The sequence below is a fragment of the Microcaecilia unicolor genome, chromosome 14 (genome assembly GCF_901765095.1).
Source record: "Microcaecilia unicolor chromosome 14, aMicUni1.1, whole genome shotgun sequence".
Taxonomy (NCBI): domain Eukaryota; kingdom Metazoa; phylum Chordata; class Amphibia; order Gymnophiona; family Siphonopidae; genus Microcaecilia; species Microcaecilia unicolor.
Window position 1 is genome coordinate 40,675,535 of NC_044044.1, and position 24,997 is coordinate 40,700,531.

Sequence of the window (24,997 nt, forward strand, 5' to 3'; positions counted from 1 at the left end):
TAAACAGATGCTTCACATCTACCCGTTCAACTCCACTCATTATTTTATAGACCTCTATCATATCTCCCCTCAGCCATTTTTTCTCCAAGCTGAAGAGCCCTAGCCGCTTTAGCCTTTCCTCATAGGGAAGTCCTCCCATCCCCTTTATCATTTTCGACGCCCTTCTCTACACCTTTTCTAATTCCACTATATCTTTTTTGAGATGCAGCAACCAGAATTGAACACCATGGAGCAATACAAAGGCATTATAACATCCTCATTTTTGTTTTCCATTCCTTTCCTAATAATACCTAACATTCTATTTGCTTTCTTAGCCACAGCAGCACACTGAGCAGAAGGTTTCAACGTATCATCAACGACGACGCCTAGATCCCTTTCTTGGTCTGTGACTCCTAACATGGAACCTTGCATGACGTAGCTATAATTCGGGTTCCTCTTTCCCACATGCATTACTTTGGGAGACTGGGCGTCTAAATGGCAGATGACGTTTAATGTGAGCAAGTGCAGTCTCGTAAGGTCCTCTTGTAATTTTTCACAATCCTCCCGCGATTTAACGACTTTGAATAACTTTGTGTCGTCAGCAAATTTAATTACCTCACTAGTTACTCTCATCTCTAGGTCATTTATAAATATGTTAAAAAGCAGCAGTCCCAGCACAGAGCCCTGGGGAACTCCACTAACTACCCTTCTCCATTGAGAATACTGACCATTTAACCCTACTCTCTGTTTTCTAGCTTTTAACCAGTTTTTAATCCACAGTAGAACACTACCTCCTATCCCATGACTCTCCAATTTCCTTTGGAGTCTTTCATGAGGTACTTTGTCAAACGCCTTCTGAAAATCCAGAAATTAGGGAGTCTAACAAACTGGGGAACACAATAGTAATGGGTGACTTCAATTACCCTGATATTGACTGGATAAATGTAACATCAGTGTATGCTAGAGAATAGAACAAACACTACCTCTTATCCCATGACTCTCCAATTTCCTCTGGAGTCTTTCATGAGGTACTTTGATATTGTGTATCTGGATTTTCAGAAGGCGTTTGACAACTGGCTCACCTTTATCCACATGTTTGTTCACCCCTTCAAAGAAATGTAGTAGATTGGTGAGGCAAGATTTTCCCTTCACTAAATCCATGTTGACTTTGTCTCATTAATCCATGCTTTTGAATATGCTCTGTAATTTTGTTCTTAATAATCCGTACAAAACATGTTTTTCCTTCATTCCAGACAACAGGATATCTCTCTCTATAATAATTTGTTCATCTGCGTCCCTGGATGGCTGACTTGCTGTGTTCATAACCGTATGCAGATGAGCTTACGTCAGATCGCCTCCAGCGTACCCTTCCCTCTGTGTCCCACCCTCGTGGAAAGACGAAATGACGTCAGAGGAGGGCAGGACACTGAAAGGGAAGGCTGGAGGCGACGCGAGCTGAGCCTGCCATCGCTGCGGCCTCGTGTATGGAGGGGAGGACAGAGGAGAGAGACGAGAACACGCTTACATGATACCCTTGCTAGCGCCCATTTCATTTTTTCATGAAACAGGCTTTTTTTCCTAGTAATTACTAAAAGGTACTACTGCAGGAATTTGTTGCTAGCACGCACTAAGGTGAAAAATGTGCTGCAGCTTTCATTTTATGCAGTGGACCATGTTTACAAATTACGTTAATGCAATAATGCGCCTCGGAAAAATAGATGTTGGAGGTCTGAGACCCGCTTGTACTGTTACTCCTGGCAGAGAGTGTTACATATGTGGCAGCTGTTTCCCCATCTTAAGCTTGGACATATTGGACTGCCTGAAACAAATGGGCGCTGAAAGGAAATATGCCTAGGCATCATATTCTTTAAAGTATGCCTAAATTTCCACGCGGTTTATAGAATATGCCAAACACCCGTCCGCGCTCCTAAACGTGCGGACTGGGTGTATTCTATAACGCACATAGATTTTAGAAACGCCCATTCCACACCCATGGCCATGCCCCCTTTTCAACTGTATGACTTAGAATTTACGCGCATCACGTTAAGTAGCTTAGACAGTTTTTTGTGTGAAAATTGTAATGCCAATTAGTGTCAATTACTTGTTAAGTGACAATTATCAGCACTGATTGGCTTGTTAACTAAATTGTGCACAGAAATCCAGAATAGGACTGGATATGCGTGCACAAAGTTGCACTGTATTTAATCTGGGGGATTACCTTTATGAGCAGGGTGGACCCCTGCATGTGTTAAAACCTTGTGTTAGTTTATTTACTTTATGGTTAGTAGCAAAAAACTATCAGTGGTGCTATTGTTGAATTTATCCTGATCACATGCAATGTGAACAGGCTCCTGTTCAGAGGTTTGCACAGCTAACAAAGGATCAGACAGTATCCTGATCCGGTTGCATGACTGAGGCTTTGGCTAGGTACAGGAAGGCTGAGCAGCACCTCGTCCCAGGGATGAATGAAACTACCAAACTTACAGGCCTACAAGCATATTATGGCAAAAACCTCAGGGTCTTACCCATCCATCTCTGCTTTCACCCCCCCCCCCCCTTCCAACACATGCACAATTTAAAACCATGAAAAAATTCAGCTGTGGTTTCTATAGCCCAGGGTTCAGTTTAAGACTTTTGCTTGAGACATTGGGGCTTACCATAGTTGCACATAAGCTCTACAACATCTGGTTTCATGGAGGAAAACCTTGTTGTTAAAATGTCTGTGACAGAGGTCACGTGATGCACTAGAGGGCTCAGGACGTGTTTTCTGTGCTCTCTGAGGCTCCTCCGTTAATCTTCACCAACTACCTGATTAAAACTCAGAATTTCGGTCTTAAATTGAAAGCGGACCAACAAGAACTCCTAATGGATAAATTTGTGGAACCGCAAACCAAAAGCCTACCCGCTAGAGGCGCGAAGAGGGAAAAAGAAAAAACCAAAGCGCTGAACGGCGATGACGAACACGCCAAGAGCGATAATGCTACTTTTACCCCGAAGCAATTAAAACAACTTACGGAGGCGGTGGGGTTAGCACTGGCTCCAAAGTTTGAACAATTGGCGTCTCAGATCGCTACGCTGACGGCCTCGCAGGCGGATACCACGGGCCGCACAGGAGAACTCGAGCGCCGGGTCTCGGAGTTGGAGGACACGTGCATATCTAATGCGGCGCAGGTGAAAAAACAAAATGGCACGATCGAACAACTACTAGTGAAAATTGATGATCTAGAGAATAGATCGCGCCGAGCAAACCTACGAATCGTAGGGCTCCCAGAATCAATTGGAGACAGATTCCTAGCCACGGAGTTAGAGCAGTGGCTGAAGAGAGAGTTTGCGCTCTCAGACAGCATGGGCCCACTATGCCTCGAACGGGCTCATCGTGTGGGGCGCCTTCAAGATGGCCGCCAGGCCCCACGAGTAGTCCTTGTTAAAATCCATAACTACATACATAAGGAGGAAATCCTGCGTGGATATCGGCAGAGGAGGGACTCAACTAAATATGATGGAAAGCTGATCCGCATATTCCAGGATTACTCCATGGCATTGCAGGAACGAAGGAAGCTATTTAACCCTATATGCCAGAAGTTACATGGGCAGAAAATCAAATTTATGCTTCTTTACCCCGCAGTGTTGAAAATCAAACAAGGTAATGGGTGGAAAGCATTTAATAATGCGGATGAAGCGCACACCTTTGTCCAAAACCTAGACACTGCATCAGATAATGGTTTGGAGGCCGCGACTGAGACCTGAAAGCCATCTCATGAATGCAATTGGAGTAAAGCGAAGGTACTGGCAGAGGGTGAGAGCTGAGACTTTATAAAGACTGAGACATTGTGATTGTTGGTGTGGAGGGACGGGGGGGCCTCTAGCATGGAAGTGACCCTTATTCAACTGCTAGACAGGAGAATATGATTCTTGGATGGATAAAAGAGAAGGGGGAGAAGGGAAGAAAGAGGGAGGGGGGTGGGGAACATGGGAGGGAGGGAGGGGCGGGATTCTTGTCAGGAAGTACACAAAGGATAATAAAAGGGCAGGCTGTAGTCAACATTTCTAACTATTGGAGTACAATATTCCCCGGGGGGAGGGGCTGGGCCTCCTGGGGTTCCCTTACGGTGAAACGCCAACAAAATTCACAGACTAACTTAACCCCATAGGGTCCCAGTGAGGCTGATGTCTTGGAATGTATCTGGGATTTCTTCCCCGATTAAACGGACCAAGATTTTAGCCCAGTTGAAGCGTCACAAGGTCTCAATTGCATGTCTCCAGGAGACGAAGTTGAGTGACAAAGAACATGAGAAGCTAAAACAGCAATGGGTGGGAGAGTGCTTTTACTCATCATCGGGAGCAAAAAGAAGTGGTGTAGCGATCTTGATTAGAAGGGGAGTCCTGTGCCAGCCCAAACTGATATATAAAGATCGGGAGGGTAGAGTGGTCCTGATCCGCTTGACAATGTTCGGACAACAGTTGTATTTGTGTGCGGTGTATGGACCAAATGTATATTCACCCCTGTTTTTTCAATCTCTGGTTTCCCTGGGCCTGCGATACTCTGATGCACCCTGGGTGTGGGCGGGAGATTTCAATCAGGTATTGGACCCAGAGGTGGATAGATCCAGGGGAACCCTGCGAAGTGAGAGAAGGGGAGAGAGGGGGCTTTCGGCTCTGTGCCAGTCCCTAAATTTAGTAGATCCATGGAGACTGTTTCATCCCTCCACAATAGATTTTACTCACCAGTCTAGGGTTCACCATTCGTGGTCTAGGCTGGATTACATTCTGGTGCAACGCTCCTTGTTCTCTCAAATTACTCAGGCTGAGATAGGCCCTATGGAAATCACTGACCACTCCCTGATATGGACAGAATTGCAGTTTAATGCTCCCGGGGAACAATCATACTATTGGAGATATCCCGCTTATTTACATAAAGATAAAACATTCAATGAATATATAAAGGCTCAGTGGGAACAATACATTCTAAACAATCAAGACTCCTGTGACTCCCCAATAATTCTATGGGAAGCCTCGAAAGCAGTTTTGCGGGGGGCCATCATTGCCTATATGAGTGCTAGAGCAAAAAGATTAGCTGCGGGAATAATTAGACTAGAACGCACCCTACGTTCAGTAAAGGCACAATACTTGCAGAACCCCTCTTCGGAAGCGAGTGATCTACTGTCCTCCACTAGAGTTGCTCTGAATTCCTTAATCCATGAGCAAACTCAAAGGAGACTAACAGTAAGAGGATTTAATTACCGTAGATATGGGAATAGACCCGGAAAACTGTTAGCACAAATGGCGAGGGCACGTAGTCAGAGAAAATTGGTAGCATCAATATTGACCCCCCAGGGAGACAAGATCTATTCTACAGAAGGGATTGCTCAGGTGTTCCATGACTATTTTTCTAGATTATACTCAGGCGAGGGAGACTTTACAGATATGGCAGTGGAGGACTACCTAGTAGATGCAGGGTTACCCCGCCTTTCCCCTTTGGCCCAGAGAGTCCTCATGGAACCGTTGCGGGCACAGGAGGTCCAGAAGGTGCTGAAGTCTCTCCCCCTGGGCTCTGCCCCGGGCCCAGATGGGTTTTCAGCTGAATACTATAAAACTTTGCCCCCTCAGTTTATAAGCACTTTCATTGACTACTTGGAAGAAGTGATAGAACGAGGAGAGCTACCCTTGGGGAGCAACGAAGCTTTAATTACTTTAATTCCAAAACCGGGCAAACCGAGTGATAGAGTGGAATCATACAGACCCATCTCCCTTATTAATGTGGACCTTAAAATCTTGGCCCGGATCCTAGCTGATCGGTTAGCCCCCTGTATGAATGCACTGATTGGGGAACATCAAGTGGGATTTATGAGGGATAGAAACTCAGTGCTCAATGTACGTAAAGTACTTTTGACAATTGCGCATTGCCATGCCGAAGACATTGACCTGTTGCTAGTCAGCTTGGATGCCGAGAAGGCGTTCGACAGAGTGCGGTGGGACTATTTATTCCAGGTACTAGCATACGTGGGAATAGGAGGCTGGTTTCTAGAAGCAATTAAAGTACTGTATAGAGAGCCTGTAGCCAGACTTCTAATTAACGAAACAAGGTCCCCTCCACTGCAGATCAAAGCTGGTACCAGACAGGGATGCCCCCTCTCTCCTCTATTATTTTTACTATATGTAGAGCCATTGCTACGTACTTTAGAGAAAGACCCAGATATATGTGGGGTGCCTCTACCGGGTCAACGGGTAAAGGTCTTATCCTTTGCGGACGATATTCTGTTAACTTTGACCCATCCCCAGCGGTCTCTCCCCAGAGTCCTGGCTGCCATTGACGAGTTTGGATTATATTCAGGTCTTAGTTTGAATTTGCAGAAATCCACAGCACTCCCATCCAAAGCAGAGATTCAGTTGAATTGGGAGGGCCCTTTCCCCTTACAGTGGGCACAGGAAGAGGTGACTTACTTGGGGGTAAGGATCCCCATGGACTTGCACTCACTATACTCACGAAATATGGTACACCTGAAGAGGCGGGTGGCCCGGTCCCTCCAGGGCTGGCAGGACCTCCCAGTTTCATTGATGGGTAGAGTAGCACTCTATAACATGGTCCTTTTCCCTGTGTGGCTATATGCTTTCCAAACCCTACCTATGTTTTTGTCCGTTAGGGATGAAAAATGGTTGAAGGCAAAGTTAAACTTATTTTTGTGGCAAGGGAAACGGGCGCGCATGACCATAAACAGAGCCATCCTTCCAAGAATTAAAGGGGGACTGGGATTGTTGGATCTTCGCTTGTTCTCTGTGGCAAGTAACATGCGCCACATATCGGACTGGTTTAGGTCCACTAACCACTTCTCCCTCGCAGCGACAGAGACTAGCTGGTTGGGTTCTCTACACTTTTCAAATTGGCTACACCAGGGTCAGAGACCACCCTCGAGTTTGGGAATGGCGGGCCCTGTGCTCTGTCCACTACGCCAGGCTTGGAGATGGTTATGTAAGTTCTTTAGTCTTAACAAATCGATCTCTCCTTTACTATCATTACGGGGTAATCCGGAATTCCCAGTGGGAGACACCTCTAGAACATTCCGTGAATGGGAGGCCAAGGGAATCTCCTTTCTGCATCAGGTGATAACAGATAAGGGCGAGATAAAAAGGCTTCCTGAAATCACCAGAGAGTTTCATTTACACAGAACTGATACATTTGCATTTTTACAACTTCAACACTACGTGCACTCTCTGCCCAAGAAAGACTTATCCATGGAAGTGTATGAATGTTTTAATTCAATGTTTGGTCTTGATGCACGACTACGGATCCCCTTAAAGTACTTTCATGCACATTTGAGAGACCATCTGCACTCTTCAGATTTCGACCGGGTGGCACAGCAATGGACAGTGGAATTGTCTACACAAATAACCCCGGAGACCATTAAGACTATCTTGGCTGGAACCTATAAATTGACTGAAAATGTTAGCTGGTGGGAAATTCAGTACAAGTTTGTTTTTCGCCTACACATCTCTCCCAGGAGGGCATTCCGGGCCACATTGTGTGAATCAGACCGCTGTCGCAGATGTGGGAAGGAAAATGCCCATTTGAGTCACATGTTCTGGTCTTGCCCCGCTATTCAACAATTCTGGATAGCCTTGGCGTCACACATCTCGGCTATGTGGCAGGTGAGATGGCGACATACTCCTCCTCAATTATTTGGAGTCTATACTATACACGGACAATCTAAGCCAGGCTTACGTGCCTTCTTACATAGATCTGTATTGATGGGGAAAAAAACAATCTTACAACAATGGATGACATCGGACACCCCCACCATAGCCCAATGGCGTTCATTCATGATCTATATGTGCTCATTTGAACGCAGCGGGATTGCAGACTTGGCAGGGACTAAGGGAAACCTATTTTGTACAGCCTGGGCACCCTTTTGGGACACATTGACTTCAGTAGCCCGCAGCAGAATCTTAAATTCCTGACGAGGGAGAGGGGGGAGGGTGGGGTAGAAATGGGAGGGGGGGGGAGGGGAGAAAATGTTGAAAATGTTGAAATCTTGGTACTTGTATAAGATAAGACGGGCCAATTTTGTACTTGTTATATTTCTTTTTCCATGATCTGTGCCCGGCTTTTGTACTTTATGTTAATAAAGATGAGTTTAAAAAAAAAAAAAAAAAAAAAAATGTCTGTGACAAAGAACAGACTCGGGAGTAATGTCAGGAAATAGTTTTTTCATGGAAAGGGTGGTAGATACATGGAATGCCCTCCCGCGGGAGGTGGTGAAGATGAAAACAGTAATGGGATTCAAAAATGCCTGGGATAAACACAAAGGAACCTGTTTAGAAGGAATAGTTCCACTGAATCTTAGCGGAGATTGGGTGGTGACGCCGGTAATTGGGAAGCAAAACCAGTGCTGGGCAGACTTCTACGGTCTACGCCCTGATCGTAACTGGATAGGGATGGGCTGGAGTGTAAATTTAAGGGGCTTCGACGTTAGCTTCAGAACTTTTAGTACAAGAAGAGTGCTGGGCAGACTTCTACGGTCTGTACCCTGAGAATGGCAAGGACAAATCAAACTCGGGTATAAAGTATCACATACCATGTAAAATGAATTTATCTTGTTGGGCAGACTGGATGGACTGTTCAGGTCTTTATCTGCCATCATTTACTATACGAATCTTGGGTTTTTCTAGCGTATTACGTTACAAGGACATGTATCTATCAAATGAAACAATGAGGATGGAGGAGCATTTTTTTCAAAGGCTGGCTTCCTGTCCTATGCCACAGTGCACACCTGAGGTTTCCTAACTAATGTCAAAGTGGGGCACATGCTGTTCCTGGGTTAGGCAAGCTATGAAAGCAGGAATTGTTTAGCAGCAGAGGATGTTGGCAGGTGAACTTTCCAGCTATTGTTCCATCTACTGGATGGAAACTGGGCAGTTAAACTGAGCAAACACACATGACAAACTAGTAAAACTCGTAAGTTAGGCAGGAAAGATGCCTGTTGTACAGACGTAATGTGAGCACTAGACATCCGGTTACCAGCTGGTTTTTCGTCTCTTAGATTTGCAGGGGACAGAAAGAGATGGTGCCTGAACATCAAAGTCTGTTTAGTTATATATGAGGTTTCGTATACACAGTGTGGTGCTAGTTGGGGCTTCTGTTTTCCTTGAACAAAACTGTTTAGCTGTGATTTTTGTTTGCCACCTTGATTTAAAATAACCTCTGCTTATTTAGGGGGAGGGGGGACCTTCTGTACTTATCACCAGTTCCCAGAGGGAGGGGATTGAGGAAATCCAGATTATGAGACTACGGTCATCATATTTTAGTCCTCCGCCAAGCGGAGACACTGGGTGTAGCCACAAGAAAGCTTGTGAATAAGAACAGTAGCCACAGACAACTCTTCAGCCAAATGACTGAAACAAAAACAGGGAACTTGTCTTGTCTGGGAGGAGGGTGAGCCCTTAGGTCCCACAAGGCCCCGAAGGACCTCAGAGGACAGCCGTGCAACCCCAAGTCTTCACCCGCGGCGACCGCCGTTCACCGGGGGTTGAGCCCCCAGCTGCAGGCTGCCAACGGGACTTCCGGAACCGCGGGATTGACGGACTGACCCAGCACCGGGAGCGGGGAGGGCAGGTGGAAATCAGAGTAGTCCAGAAACAGGCAACAGGTCAAGGTAGGTGGCTATCAGAGTCGTCCAAAACCAGGCAACAAGTCAGGGCAGGCAGCTATCAGAGTAGTCCAGTAACAGTCCAAAGGTCAAACCAGGAGAGCAAGGGAACGCACTGAGAACAGGAACACAGGAAGACTGGCCTCGGGAAACAGAACCTGAAGCAATGTCCTGTTCCAGCCCCGCTCCTTAAATACTGTCAGCATTTAACCGCCCAGCCACAGCAGACATGGCCGGCCAATCGGAACTCGGCTACTGAAGAAATCCCTCTGGTTGGTTCCGTCCGGCCTTCCAGGCGGGACTACAGTACTGGCATCCCAATCTGATTCCTCTGAGGCGGAGCTTCGGGTTCTTGCGCCCGAACGTGGAGAAAACGCCGGCCATTGCGTCTTGGCGCCATCTTCCCTGCTGGTGCAAGCGCGGACTCCGCAGCCGGTGACTGATAGCCAGGAAGCCGCGATGGGCGGCCACTTCTGCGACGGGTCCTGGCTCTCAGCCGCGGCCTCAGAAAGGCTGGCCATTGCTGCAAGGGACACTGGCTCGGCCCTGACTGCACTCGAGACCGGCGTCCATCCGGGGAACCATCGGGTAAGTCTTCTCTGGCTGCGGGTCCTTCCTCCCGGCCCTTGCTTCCCGCAGAGGAGCAGCCGGAGGGAGCGAAGGATGTGACAGAACTGACTGCATACGAATTCCAGAGTTTAATTACGCGTTGGGTGAAGAAAAAGTTTTTCCGATTTGTTTTAAATTTATTACACTGTAGTTTCATTGCATGCCCCCTAGTCCTAGTATTTTTGGAAAGCGTGAACAGACGCTTCATATCCACCTGTTCCACTCCACTCATTATTTTATATACCTCTATCGTGTCTCCCCTCAGCCGTCTCTTCTCCAAGCTGAAAAGCCCTAGCCTCCTTAGTCTTTCTTCATAGGGAAGTCGTCCCATTCCCCCCTATCATTTTCGTCGCCCTTTACTGCACCTTTTCCAATTCTACTATATCTTTCTTGAAATGCGGCGACCAGAATTGAACACAATACATTGATGCAATATGGTTATGTTTTGACTAAAGGCCTGCTTCGGGGGATAACTTCAAAACAATATGAAATGAAAAGAAGATGGCAAAGAATGCAGTAAGAATATTCAAAATGGCAATAGCCGAGTCAATTTTATTTGTTGCATTTGTACCCCACATTTTCCCACCTATTTGCAGGCTCAGTGTGTCTTACATAGTATCGTCAAAGGCGTTTGCCCAGTCGGTTAATAACAAGTACAAGGTTGAAAAGTGATCTTATGAGTTATATGTGGAGGGTCGGGAGGGATGAAGATTGCGTGTTGTCCAGTACGGTCAAAGTCATGCTGTGTTGCTCAGGGTGAAGAGGTTTACGTGGGGTCATTGGGGTAGACCTGTTTGAAGAAGCTGGTTTTTAGTGATTTGCTGAAGTTCAGGTGGTCGTGGATTGTTTTCAGGGCTTTTGGGAGGCCATTCCATAGTTGTGCGCTTTATGTAGGAGAAGCCGGGTGCGTAAGTTGTTTTGTATTTCAGTCCTTTGCAATTTGGGTAGTGTAGGTTTAAGTAGCATCTTGACAGTCTGACTTTATTGATCTACCAATAAGAAACAAGGTCTGTCATGTATCCTGGGACAACGCCGTATATGATTTTGTGGACTAAGGTGTAGATTTTGAAGATGATCCGTTCTTTGATTGGGAGCCAATGCAACTTTTCACGAAGAAGTTTGGCGCTTTCGAAGCGTTTTTGCTGAACATCAGCCTGGCTCCTGTATTTTGGGCGGTCTGGAGTTTTTTTTATGAGTTCTTTGCAACCCGCGTAGATTCCGTTGCAATAATCTGCATGGCTTAGAACCATTGATTGTATTAGGTATCGAAAGGTTTTAATCGTTTGAGCTTCCACATTGAATAGAACATTTTCTTTGTTACAGAGTTGACTCTCGAGAGTAAGGTTGCGGTTGAGTGTGACGCCGAGCATTTTCAAGCTGTCTGAGGTGGGGAGGGTGTGTCCTGGGGTATTTATGGTTGTGGGTTTATACTTGTTACGTTGAGAGGAGAGGATGAGGCAATGTGTTTTTTCAGTGTTCACTTTCAGTTGGAATGAGTTTGCCCAGGAGTCCATGATGTTCAGGCCATCGTTGATTTTATTGGTCATTTCTGTCAGATCATGTCTGAAGGAGATGTAGATGATGACATCATCTGCGTAAATGAATGGGTTGAGGCCTCGATTGGATAAGGACTATGCCAGTGGAATCTGGAATCATCATCATTTTGAAGAATATTGGTGATAATGGGGATCCCTGGGGTACTCTGCAGACTGCTTTCCACGGTGGTGATATGTTTGAATTTGATTTTACTTGATAGGTTCTAGTGGTTAGGAAACCTTTGATCCAGTTAAGTACATTTCCTGCAATCCCGAAGTGGCCTAGTAGTCTTAGTAGTATGTTGTGGTTTACCATGTCGAATGCAAGACCTGCCCATGTATCCTCTGAGCTGCATCCTGAGAGCTTATCCCTTGGAGGTGTAGCCTTTTGTGGGCCAGTGGAAAAAGCGATTTGCAGCCCTGCCAGGATGTCTGAACATTCTTGTAAAAAAAACAGTTGAAGGGGTGAACAAACATGTGGATAAAGGGGAGCCGGCTGATATTGTGTATCTGGATTTTCAGAAGGCGTTTGACAAAGTACCTCATGTAAGACTCCAGAGGAAATTGGAGAGTCATGGAATAGGAGGTAGTGTTCTATTGTGGATTAAAAACTGGTTAAAAGATAGAAAGCAGAGAGTAGGGTTAAATGGTCAGTGTTCTCAATGAAGAAGGGTAGTTAGTGGGGTTCCCCAGGGGTCTGTGCTGGGACTGCTGCTTTTTAACATATTTATAAATGACCTAGAGATGGGAGTAACTAGTGAGGTAATTGAGTAACTAGTGGGGTAATTAAATTTGCTGATGACATAAAGTTATTCAAAGTCGTTAAATCTCGGAAGGATTGTGAAAAATTACAAGCGGACCTTACGAGACTGGTAGACTGGACGTCTAAATGACAGATGACGTTTAATGTGAGCAAGTGCAAAGTGATGCATGTGGGAAAGAGAAACCCGAATTATAGCTGTCTTGCAAGGTTCCACGTGAGGAGTCACGGACCAAGAAAGGGATCTAGATGTCGTCGTTGATGATATGTTGAAACTTTCTGCTCAGTGTGCTGCTGCGGCTAAGAAAGCAAATAGAATGTTAGGTATTATTAGGAAAGGAATGGAAAACAAAAATGAGGATGTTCTAATGCCTTTGTATTGCTCCATGGTGCGACCGTACCTCGAATATTGTTTTCAAGTTTGGTCGCCGCTTCTCAAAAAAGATATAGTGAAATTAGAAAAGGTGCAGAGAAGGGCGACGAAAATGATAAAGGGGATGGGACGACTTCCCTATGAGGAAAGGCTAAAGCGGCTAGGGCTCCTCAGCTTGGAGAAAAGGCGGCTGAGGGGGGAGCTATGATAGAGGTCTATAAAATAATGAGTGGAGTTGAACGGGTAGATGGTGAAGTGTCTGTTTACCTTTCCAAAAATACTAGGACTAGGGGGCATGCGATGAAGCTACAATGTAGTAAATTTAAAACGAATCAGAGAAAAATTTTCTTAACTCAACGTGTAATTAAAATCTGGAATTCGTTGCCAGAGAATGAGGTAAAGGCGGTTAGCTTAGCGGAGTTTTAAAAAGGTTTGGACGGCTTCCTAAAGGAAAAGTCCATAGACCGTTATTAAATGGACTTGGGGAAAATCCACTATTTCTGGGATAAACAGTATAAAATGTTTTGTACATTTTTGGGATGTTGCCGGGTATTTGTGACCTGGATTGGCCACTGTTGGAAACAGGCTGCTGGGCTCAATGGACATTTGGTCTTTCCCAGTATGGCAATACTTATGTACTTATGAGTCCAAGCAACCTTAGGATTTTGTTGCAGCCACATCAGCTACAATAAGAGGGAAATGATGTCCAGGTTGGAGCCCCCGGCCCCCTAGGGCTTAACTGGCGGGATGCACCTATAGGTTTCCTTCACATAACCGTGTGGCGACACCATTAGAAGCAAGCTCCTGCTGACGTCAACCTCCTACTGTCAATATGGGTGACTTTTTATAAGCATTTTCCTGAAGATTTGTGCTTGGGCTTTTCAGTATTTTGAATACTTTTGTTCTCTTGTGTTTTAATTGTTTAAAAGCAGGAGTGATCCCCTGAGGTAGGAAGCATTTAGCTGAAACGTTATTAAAATGAGTTGATTTTTTTTTAAGGTTCCTTTTTAAGATGTTTTAGGGTGATTTCAACTCATCTACATTAGGACAAAGTCTGTAGGTACTTTTTTTGTGCGAATACTTTGCAGAATGAACGGAGACATAACCCACTTTCATTTTGAAACCCCTCACAGATACCCTTCTATTTCTGCAGGAACTGTTTTCATTGAAATTAACACAGTTTGAAAATACAATCTTAACATAGTAGATGACGACAGAGAAAAACCTGTACGGTCCATCCAGTCTGCCCAACAAGATAAACTCATATGTGTTACTTTATGTGTATACCTGACCTTGATTTGCATCTGCCATTTTCAGGGCACAGACTGTAGAAGTCTGCCCCGCCTCCCACCACCGGCTCTGCCAGCCAATCTCTACTAAGCTTCTGAGGATCCATTCCTTCTGAACAGGATTCCTTTGTTTATCCCATGCATTTTTGAATTTTGTTACCGTTTTCATCTCCACCACCTACCACGAGAGGGCATTCCAAGTATCCACCACTCTTTCTGTGAAAAATAACTTCCTGACATTTTTCTTGAGTCTGCCCCCTTTTAATCTCATTTCATGTCCTCTAGTTCTACCGCCTTCCCATCTACGGAAAAGGTTCGTTTACGGATTAATACCTTTCAAATATTTGAACGTCTGTATCATATCACTCCTGTTTCTCCTTTCCTCCAGGATATACATGTTCAGGTCAGCAAGTCTCTCCTCATACGTCTTGTAACGCAAATCCCATATTGGAGTGTAGCTAAAAGTTCCATATTGTGGAGTAGCCTATACGCATTTAGCCTGACGTTATTGTAGATTTTTTTTTCAACCCGCATTTTAATCTTTGGTGCTTTTCTAGTTGCTGGCACACTCTCTTCCCTCACTATTACAAAATAAAATCAGACTTGTGTCACTGTACCTCCATTAGGACACCATCTGGATTAGCCACAATAGCATCTGGTTTGATTTGGCCTGACAATATGGGACCTCTTTCTTTGTATTTCTTATTGTAACTGGGAATCCAGCGTAGATCTGTAGTGATCTGAAGCAGTAGACAACCATGTTGGCAATTGATTGACTTAATGTGAATCAAATATAGTGGGTGGCGTCTGGCTTCCAAAGAACGAGGGCTCGAGAAGTGTTGCATCGGCAATTTCTCTGTAAAGAGATGATGCTTGAAGAGTCATGGAGATGCAGTCGCCTTCTCGCCACCTGAATGGGGGTAGGACTGAGCAGTGAAAGCCCAATTATTTGCAAGAAGAGTGACTGCCCTGGGCACGGCATGTTACCCCTTTGAGCGACTGTATACATTTGCACGTACACAGGCCTAAAAGAAAAGGGATAGGAAGGCTCCAAAACCAACCGATACATAGGGTGTCATACTGTTCAATAGCTGTCTTAGGTAGAAGCTTGGCAGCTTTTTTGCCAAGCTTTCAATACGATATGACTGATGCTTTTCACCAAGCATTCGATACTACTTGATTTATGCAAGAATTATTGCACTTGTATTCACTGTTTTCCCTTATCCTTCTACTGTTTTTTTTTAATTGCTTTGAATGAATCTGGTCTCTTTAGAATGTATGCAAGATCCTTTCCTTTTTTTTTTTTCCTACTTTAGTTTTGTAGACCTGCCTAGTTCTGCAAGTTAGCTTAGGTGGTATAGCAAGTTTTAATAAACTATTCTTTCTGCTCAGTGGCTATTGTAGTACTGTACTCTTGCGTTTCTTCAACACTAAAGATGCCAAAAAATAACTGGAAAAAGAAGTAAAGCCAACTGGAAGGTTTCAGGTGAGTCATGACCATCACATCTGCAAAATGAAGAATTTTGACACCATAAGGCTGCAAAGAGTATTAGGAAAAAGTGCATTTGTGGAAAAAGAACAAAATCTCTCCTGAATCTAGCTGTTCTACTTCAGTCATCCTCTGACTCTGCCTGTTGAGTTGTAGACCGTGCCTTTCAACACTGTTGAGTTATTAGAAATCCACAAGTGATTTTTGCCTGATGTGATGTAAATTGTGACAAGCAGCACCTGCCCCTCCCCCCTTGGAGTCGGGCCAGCGTTAGCACAGCACCCTGCCTAGTGCAAATGAACAGAGAAGTGGATAATCCCAGGGCTCTACCCAACCAACTGTGGCCATTGGTGATTGATGGAGAAGATGCTCATTATGAAATGAGTTCTTTCCTCTGTTTAGATGCACCAGTGTCTCAAATTGGTAAATTAATGGGCATCTGAATTTGGGCACTGCCTCAGTGAGCATCATTTTCAGGGGGTCTTGTTAGCTCTATATTTAAGCATAAGCTTGACGGTTGCATTTGGTCTGTATCAACATTGTCTTCTACCTTGGTGTTTCCAGCAAAAGACAAGTGATCAAATAACCATAAATACTTTCTGTCCTCTCAGGGCTACACTTCCTTCTGGAATGACTGCATCTCGTCGGGGCTGAGGGGCGGCATCCTGATCGAACTGGCATTACGAGGTCGGGTGCAGTTGGAAGCTGCTACCCTGCGTAAAAAAAGGCTGACTGACAGAAAGGTAAGGCGCAAATGCATATATTCCCCCAAGGGTGCTCAAGGATGCCCATACTATGAATAATACCAAGACGTTCTGCTCCTTCTATCCTAGAGAGCCACAGGATCTGTTTCTCCTGGTTGTGTTTGTTAGATGAAGCTGGGTGAGCAGTGTATTTAACTTTCTGTTCTTTAGATAACAGATAAGACAAAGAGGCTGACATGTTTCACAGGCGCTCTTTGTCTGGATTAGATTACTCACTGTATGAAGGCCTGTGTCTTTTGCCAGCTGTAGTAGCAGTGATCCATATGACCAACTGTGATTTTTCAGGCTGTGGAGGATAATTTAGCTGTTAAGACTAAGATGGCTTGTCCTGGTTTCTCCTTACCAGTCTGTGGATCACCTCAGGAATATTTCCTGTAGAATAGAGATGCATCTATTTTAGGGAGACCCAGAAGCCAATGTCAAAGGAAGGTCTACATTTCCCTAGCTCAGCAAGAGACTGCAGGAATCTGGGGGCCCTGCAGTGTTGGCCAAAAGTCCATATTCTGGGCTTTTGGTCAATTCCTCTGTCCATCTTGATCAAAGACTCTTTTTAATGCAAACCTGATCTTGCTGGATTGATTATTTTAAAACAAGAAAATGTGGAAGCAGTAATGGAGAGATTGTTGTCACCTGCTGGATGGGTCTATGGGTTCTTAAGGCAGCAGTGGCATCTTTATGATCCAGAATTAATTAGTTGTTTTAGTCTAGGGGCAGAGCTGACACTTTTAGTGGTGATAATCAGTCTGCTAACCCGCTAAAGTTATGACAAGAAAAAGGCTATCCTGACCCTCATCCACCGAGCTAACTGGGCACCATGTTGAATATCGGCATGGGCCAATTCCACACTGACCTGGGTATTCAAAGCCAGAGTCTGGACGAGGCCCGACATTCAATATCCAGGTTTGCTTCAGCCTGCAGTGGCTTAAAAACCTCTTGACTACTGCAGACTGAATTTCCAGCCCTTAGGATGTAACTCGCCTTGAATAGCTACATCTGATAGAGTTGGACTCACAGCAGTGGATGGTTAAGTGACTTGCCCAAGGTCAAAGAACCGGGCTTCCCTGGTTGTTAGCCCAGTGCCTCCACTTCAAACTAGCTTGCCTTCATTAAGATGTAGGAAAAATGCGATTGGACCATTTCATATTAAGCATGCCTGGTGGTGTAAAAGATGTACGTTTAATGCACCAGTTCCCCTTCTGCTGCCTGTTAGATCATGCTGCTAGTAACAGTAAAATGCTTCGAGCTGCCTCCAAATTTAGATTCTGTTGCTTAAATATCCAGTTAAAATGCATTAAAGTAAGACTGTGCTTTGCACAGCAAGCTCTATGCTTTTTCAGCATGAGAGAACGATTATAGAAACGTTGAGAAGTAATTAGGAAACTAAAGTCTCGATTGCATAAGTCTTCATGTCTTTCGTGCATAGCAAACCCAAATTAGCTCCGATTCTAAAATCTGCCTCACCAAGGCACAGAAGTTAAATAGAGCCCAAAACATTTCTGGATGAAGAATCACAAGCTCTGTTGCGTGAACTGAATTTGAAGGAAAGATCTAAACGTGCTAACAGTTTAAAGGGTAGAGATTGGGGCATGGCTATAAGAAAAGTTGGGTACTGTCCAATCACATTTTGGCACCACTTAGACAAGGGTTATCAGCCAGTAGGTTTTCAGGATACCCACAACGAATATACAGGAGGTAAGTTTGCATGCACTGCCTCCATTATATGCAAATCTATCTCATGTATATTTATTGTGGGTCATATCTTGAAAATGAGACTGGCTTAGTGTGTCGTGAGAACCCCTGCTTTTGAAAAACTGCTGAGGAAGGTTGCAGTGAGGCCTAGCTGAGACTAAGGAAGCCGTTGATTGTTCAGCAATGTCAAGATTCACATTTGTAGAGTAATCTTGACATCAGCATTCTTAGTCTCAGCTAGGCCTCTGATTGTTAAAGGGATGGGGAAGAAGGAAGCCAAACCTGGTCCTGGAGGCACCCCAGCCACTCAGGTGTTCAGGATATCCACAATGAATATTCATGAACAAGATCTGCCTGCACTGCCTCATGAATAATCATTGTGGATATCCTGAAAACCTGACTAGCCTGGGGCGCCTCCAGGACCTGGTTTGGGAACCACTGCAGAGAGCCTGTAGGTATGTGGGTGAAGGTTTTGTGCGCTGTGTGGCATTTTAAACATACACAGCATATCACCATGCCAGAACTGACTTGGTGGGAACTTTTATGTTGTGGGGGACAGGGAGGTTTGTAAAGATAAGAAGATACAGGTGGTTTAGTGTATAAGCTTGGTCCTGGGACTGGGGAAAAGTTGCCTTTCAGCAGGACAGGAATCTAATCAGAAAGCAAAAGCAACCAGTGGAGTGGTGTAATTTGAAGAGGAGGGAAAGGGAAATGGGACTTGATATACCGCCTTTCTGAGGTTTTTGCAACTACATTCAAAGCGGTTTACATATATTCAGGGGCAATGGAGGGTTAAGTGACTTGCCCAGAGTCACAAGGAGCTGCAGTGGGAATCGAACTCAGTGTCCCAGGATCAAAGTCCACTGCACTAATCACTGGGCTACTCCTCCAATCCTCGAGAATGTCCTCGAGTGGCCCATCTCTGAATCCAGTAGAAACTTCAAGGACTGTCATCCGCAGCCAGCCTGAATTAGCTTGAGGAGTAACAACTACAGTTCTGCAGTGCAGAGTCAGTAAGCATTTAACTTAATACTTGGTGGAAGCCCCTCGTGCACCAGTAGTCGAGTCAAGGGGTGTGAAGACTTTGTGGTGTCTTATTGTTCATTATTTCTGTCCTTGTTCTAAGATCAGTGACACAAACACAAATGCTTTTTGAATTGTGTTTTTAAAGACTGCAGCGGATAGTGGAAGATGTTTATATATCAAAACTGTAAATGTGCCTTTCGCTTCTCAGACCCTGGGTGGTTGAAGGTGATGTTTCGGGGAGGGGCATGGACCAAACTGGTCTTACGTGTATTCAGATAAGGGAACCAGTGACTTCCTCCTCCCTCTTGTAACATGAGGCTCCGTGGACTGGGTCCAAGTAGTCTGACCTGCTTACACACTGGAATTTCCTTGTAAGGTGGAGCCAGAAACCAGCTCTGCAGGACAGGCAGGCTTTTGAGAGATGTGATTTAAGTAGAGGCTTTGGGTGCAGCATTCACCTCTCCCCTTTCCTTTTCACAAAGGTACTGCTGAAGTCGGACACCCCAACAGGTGACGTTTTATTAGATGAGACTCTTAAACATATGAAAGCCACAGATCCCGCCCAGACCGTGCAGACCTGGATAGAATTACTGACAGGTAAGAGAACGGCCGTCAGTGTGCTCCTTTCAGTCACCAAATATGGAAATCGGGCCAGAAAGAAATATCAGCTTAAAATAAACCCAACAATGCAACGAGTGCTGTAACCCCCCAGCACTTCCATAGCAGATGGTACCCAGACATGGATGGCTCTATTCTCTCGTCCAGGGTCTTGGCATTGTATCATTACATAAGAGCCAAATGCCATCTCTTCAGATTCCATCACCTGGATAATCCCAAACATGTTCTGGAAAAAACTGCTCAGAAGTTAGTTCTAAAACACCAGGCCAGGGTGACCTTTTTATGTAGTACTTAATCACAGGTTGTAACTCTGACTAATGTTAGCATCTTGGGTCATGCTAGAAACACACCCTGTTCCCAGCCAGTTGGGGTAAGGTGCTGGCTGCTTTTGTCCAGCTGCAGATTGGAACTGTGATGTATCCTTCTCCCCTGCCCAGCGTTATGCAGTGTAGCTTGTGGCGGTCAGATGTACTTTTTATAAAGTATCTGCGTACATCACAAGTCTCTGAAGTATACCCCTGGGATGTTATAAGTATTGACATACTGACACAGACCAAAGGTCCATCAAGCCCAGCAACAATGGCCAGTCCAGGGCACAAGCACCTGGCAAGATCCCGAAAAAGTACGAAACGTTTTATGCTGCTTATCCTACAAATAAGCAGTGGATTTTCCCCAAATCCATTTTAATAATGGTATATGGACTTCTCCTTTAGGAAGCTGTCCAAACCTTTTTTTTGAACCCCACTAAGCTAACCGCCTTTACCACATTCTCTGGCAACAAATTCCAGAGTTTAATTATACGTTGAGTGAAGAATTTTCTCTGATTCGTTTTAAATTTACTACTTCGTAGTTTCATTGAATGCCCCCTAGTCCTAGTATTTTTGGAAAGAGTAAACAGACGCTTCACGTCTACCCTTTCCACTCCACTCATTGTTTTGTACACCTCTATCATATCTCCCCTCAGCTGTCTGGGAGGTGTGTAGAAGCACTGGCTAAGAAGCCAAACATACTTCACCCCCCCCCCCCTCAACGTATTGCTGTTATAACCACCAACTCTCATCTTCTTCCCTCAGGTGAAACCTGGAACCCTTTTAAGCTCCAGTACCAGCTTCGTAATGTCCGGGAGCGCGTTGCCAAGAACCTAGTGGAGAAGGGTATCCTAACCACGGAGAAGCAGAACTTTCTGCTCTTCGACATGACCACGCACCCGGTCACGAACACCACCGAGAAGCAGCGACTGGTCCGCAAAATGCAGGACAGTGTTCTGGATAGGTGGGTGAAGGACCCCCACCGCATGGACAAACGGACCCTAGCGCTCTTGGTCCTGGCTCACTACTCTGACATCCTGGAGAACATCTTCGCCTCGCTTGCCGATGACAAGTACGATGTGGCCACAAACAGGTCAAAGGAACTGCTGGAGCGGGACCCAGAGGTGGAAGCCTACAAGCCCAGTGCTACGGAGATGATCTGGGCTGTGCTGGCAGCTTTTAATAAGTCCTAATGGAGAATGACTTGGGGAGGGAACTGGGGACTGTACAGACGATGTAAAAGCAGGAACATGTCCTAGGCCCAGCCTGAATGAATCCCAGGAGGATTTGCACCCTGCTTGTGTCGATTGAACCAGATACCTGCAGACAATTTCTGAATCTGTTTGTTCCCAACACCCTGGAAAATGAAGGCAAGCAGAGACAGTAACTTACTCATCAACGTCTCTGAGCCGCTTGATCGCTTTAGGAAATCCATACATTCCTATAAATATCGTAATAATTCAGTCTGAAATGACATGTTCTAATGGATGGTTCATATACGTGCATATATCTGTACACCTTACAGGTTACTCAGCTTTCAAGGCCCTGCTCTGGTTTTCTCCTTCTCCCCAGAGGCTCTGTAAAAAAAAACAAAAAAAAACAACTTTTCAAAGCAGTCTGGAAAAAGCTGCGACTCTCACGGTGCTTGACCGTGTATCCTTCCTGGGCTGCATTTTAATTCCTTGGTTTCAGTGTGGGGAGCGGCTTTTTTTTTTTTTTTCTTTTTTAAAGAAATGACTGAGAGCGAAGGGTGTAATCCACCTTCCAAAATTAAATTTCACTCGTAGAGTTGTGCCTTTCAAGTTACCCTTTTTTGTATATATACACACGCACACGCGTGTGTGGTGGCTGCTTGTATCCATGTGCTGCTGCTGGGGACACTACTGCCTGTATGATCTGCATGTGATGGCTGCTCCCAAAAGATCTTCCTTAAGTCCTGCTTATACAAGGGCGTCTTCCTACTTGTAACGCATACCTTTGAGAGTGACTCGGATGTTTAATCCCCGCTTTTCTTTTTTAACGTGGTGGAATTTTCAGAATCTGTTTGTCAGTCGAAGACGGGCATTGGGGAACTTGTGTGGTTATGGTTAGACGGTGAGCTAGGTTTCCTTGACCTTGTCGCATATGTTATCAGTTAATACAAGAAAAGGTGCTGTCAAAACACTGTAGCTATACAAGAGGAGAGAGCCCGTCCGCTTATGATATGTGGCAATATAGAAAAGGATTAGAGCTCCTTTCGAGTGTCTGTTCTGGCCAGTATTTGAAAACTCCATTCACAGACTGGGCCGGGGGAGGGAGAGAGCTACGTGAAGAGGGAGGGATGAAGTATGCACTGGCCAAAGAGAAGTATTTGCTGTGTATTTCTGCAGTCAGTCAACCTACCAACCCTCTCCCTCCCCTCCAAAAAAAGACAAAACAAAATGAGGTGGGGGGAGCAGCAGGAGTGTACAGAGTGTACTTCAAAACTGGTGCTTGAGTCTCGGAGCAGATTTTCAAACCGTGCTGCTTTTCATGTGCCAAATTCTTGCCAAATGCAGGTTTGCTTTGGGGTTCACAGTTGCTCTCTAGCTGTGGAATGATCTGACGGCTCAATTTGTGTGGTGGTCTCCTGAAGTTTTTATTTTGTAAATGTATGCGTGTTTTCCGTCTAGTTGTGGTTTTTTTTTTATATACCCTAGAGGCCTGTACTGCCTTCTGTGGAGAGTCTACATATCAGATCAGCCACAAGGTGGTGCTGTGGTTCCTCATAACTGACTGGCCAACATGTCTTTGGTGGACCCAGGGGTAGCAATGCAACTCAGTCCTTTGCTGGTTTTATGAATATTTCTTTCTAGGTAATTAAGAAGCACTTATTAAAAGCAAGGTCCTCAGACCGCTGCACCTCTTTAAAGCCTGACTTGTGAGCGGGGGATGGTTTTATATGCTGAAGGACTGCAGAGGTGAGCAGTGGGGCCTTGCCAAGATGGAGCAGCTTGGTCACAAAGCTGTGTGTTCAGATCCCACTTCTGATTTGTGATGTCTCTGAGCAGCGGTCACACAGCTCCTCCTCTTTATATGTTCTGAACAATGCATTGTGCCCCACATGTGACAGCTGGCTAATTTTTAAACATTTCCGGCCTCACTTGGGCTGTGCATGTTAGAGCCCAGCACTCAGTCTGCAGCGAGGGCTTGGATGCTGTACGACGCAGCGACTTGGGATCATTGTGACCTGCAGTGTCGCCTCCAGGTCCTGCCTGACCATTATAACATGACTATTATAATGTCACTTGGCAGGACAGTTGTACATAGTGCATTCAAGACTGGGCATAGTCTTCAGTGAGCTTTTGGGAGGAAATGGACCAGTTATTTTTGGAAACTTCAGCGGAAGAGAAGCCCTTTTTTTCTGGGAGCTGTTCTTTTATTCCCTATGATAAAATGTGAAAAGTGGGGCCAAGGTGACTGCTACCGAAAGAAACCCTTCAGCAGTTCTCCTTTGTCACTACTGACTTGGCGAGCTTCCCCTCGTCTGGGTGGAGGGTTTCTTGTTCACTGAGAGCAAGCGAGAGCTGCTTCTAATTCATGTAGCTTTCCAGCGAACGGCAACATCCACTTACAACATCCATTAGGTATTAATAGCAAGATCGTGGTTCTGGAGTCCTCCATTAAGCTAACGTTACGGACTTTTAATGAATGTCTGGAATGAAATATTGATGGTTATTAACTGGGAAGTTATGTGAATTAATTTGCTGTTTTAAATACTGTTGGGTTGGGGTTTTTTTTTTTCCCCAGTTGCATTTTCTGAACTTGAGATCTGACAGGGCTTCTAGTTGTCAGTGCTCACTTCTCTGTACCAAAAGAATAAAAGTTTCTTTTTAAAGTCTTTATTTCAATTGTTGCTGTTTTTACCCCAGACCTGGCCTGCATATTAAAAAGAATTGTACTTGGATTGCGGGAAAAAAAGTTGTTTCCTGGCTTAGAGAGGAGCAACTGGAAGCGTTTTGCTCCAGCACTCCCTATGCCTTCTGTCCTAGGATGCCACAGCTGGAGCCATGAGGCTGTAGGTCTGATGCTGCGCCCCTGACATCTCGTAGAATGGGCAGGCCTTACAAAGTCACAGCTGATCAGTTCCTGCTGCCTGGTCCTGTGCTTGAGAAGGCAAGACTCAAAGCAGGGATTGAATCAGTCTTTTTTGATACTGTACCACTCCCCTGTCTGCAGAAAGTTGTTCACCTAAAGCAAAAGCAGGAAACCGGGGTCTAGTCTGATTTTGTGATGATGGGGATGGTTTTGGTTTTTGAAATGTGAGGATCTGTTAAGCATCAAGGCCTCCAATGCTTTGGCGTGCAGCGAGAAGCCACTTTCCCTCACATTCCTTGGGGGCCTTCTAGTGGCCCTCTTTCCACACCTGCCCCTGTGTTCTGCATATGAGATCTGTCTCCACCACTGTTTACTCCAGGTGCCAGGCATCTGCATGTTGCATCTCCCTGTTTTACAGTGTGGTATTTAAAACTATGGTCTAGTCTAGCAGCCTTTCCAGTGGGGGTGGGAGGGGGTTAGAACTCTGCTGTGTCTAAATAAAACAGTTTTGGGAGTATTTTTTCATCAAATGCATAAGAGGTTAAAAAAAAAAAAGGTGAACAGTTGAGAGTGAGCATCAGGGACCGGGTTTGCTTACTCTGCTCAGCCAGCTCCTGCTGTGTGACCTGGGCTGGCCCTTGTCTAAGCTGTCAATTTATTTAGTGGTAAAATCACCTCCAAATTGAGGTAGCAGATCATTGCTCCTGGTCCAGGTCCAACCAGAGAAGCTGATTCAGCCTGTGGTTTGCCCCCTTACAGGCTCGAAAATCAGATCTTTGTATCCACATTGCAGTGATGGAAGAGCTGGATCTGAAATGATGCAACTAGGGCTGTATTTCAATTAAAAATTTTAATCGCGAT

General features: G+C 45.1%; 1 protein-coding gene across 1 annotated transcript in view; it reads left to right on the forward strand.

The window, feature by feature from the left end:
• The window catches only part of GOLPH3L (golgi phosphoprotein 3 like), a 36,839-nt gene extending 12,896 nt beyond the window's left edge, over nt 1–23,943 (forward strand). Inside the window, exons 2-4 of the mRNA XM_030186999.1 lie at nt 16,287–16,418; nt 19,637–19,751; nt 20,846–23,943. Of these exons, the coding sequence (XP_030042859.1) occupies nt 16,287–16,418; nt 19,637–19,751; nt 20,846–21,273 (675 nt within the window). The 3' untranslated portion in view covers nt 21,274–23,943. The remainder of the gene's footprint in view (nt 1–16,286; nt 16,419–19,636; nt 19,752–20,845) is intronic.
• The last annotated feature ends 1,054 nt before the right edge of the window (nt 23,944–24,997 follow it).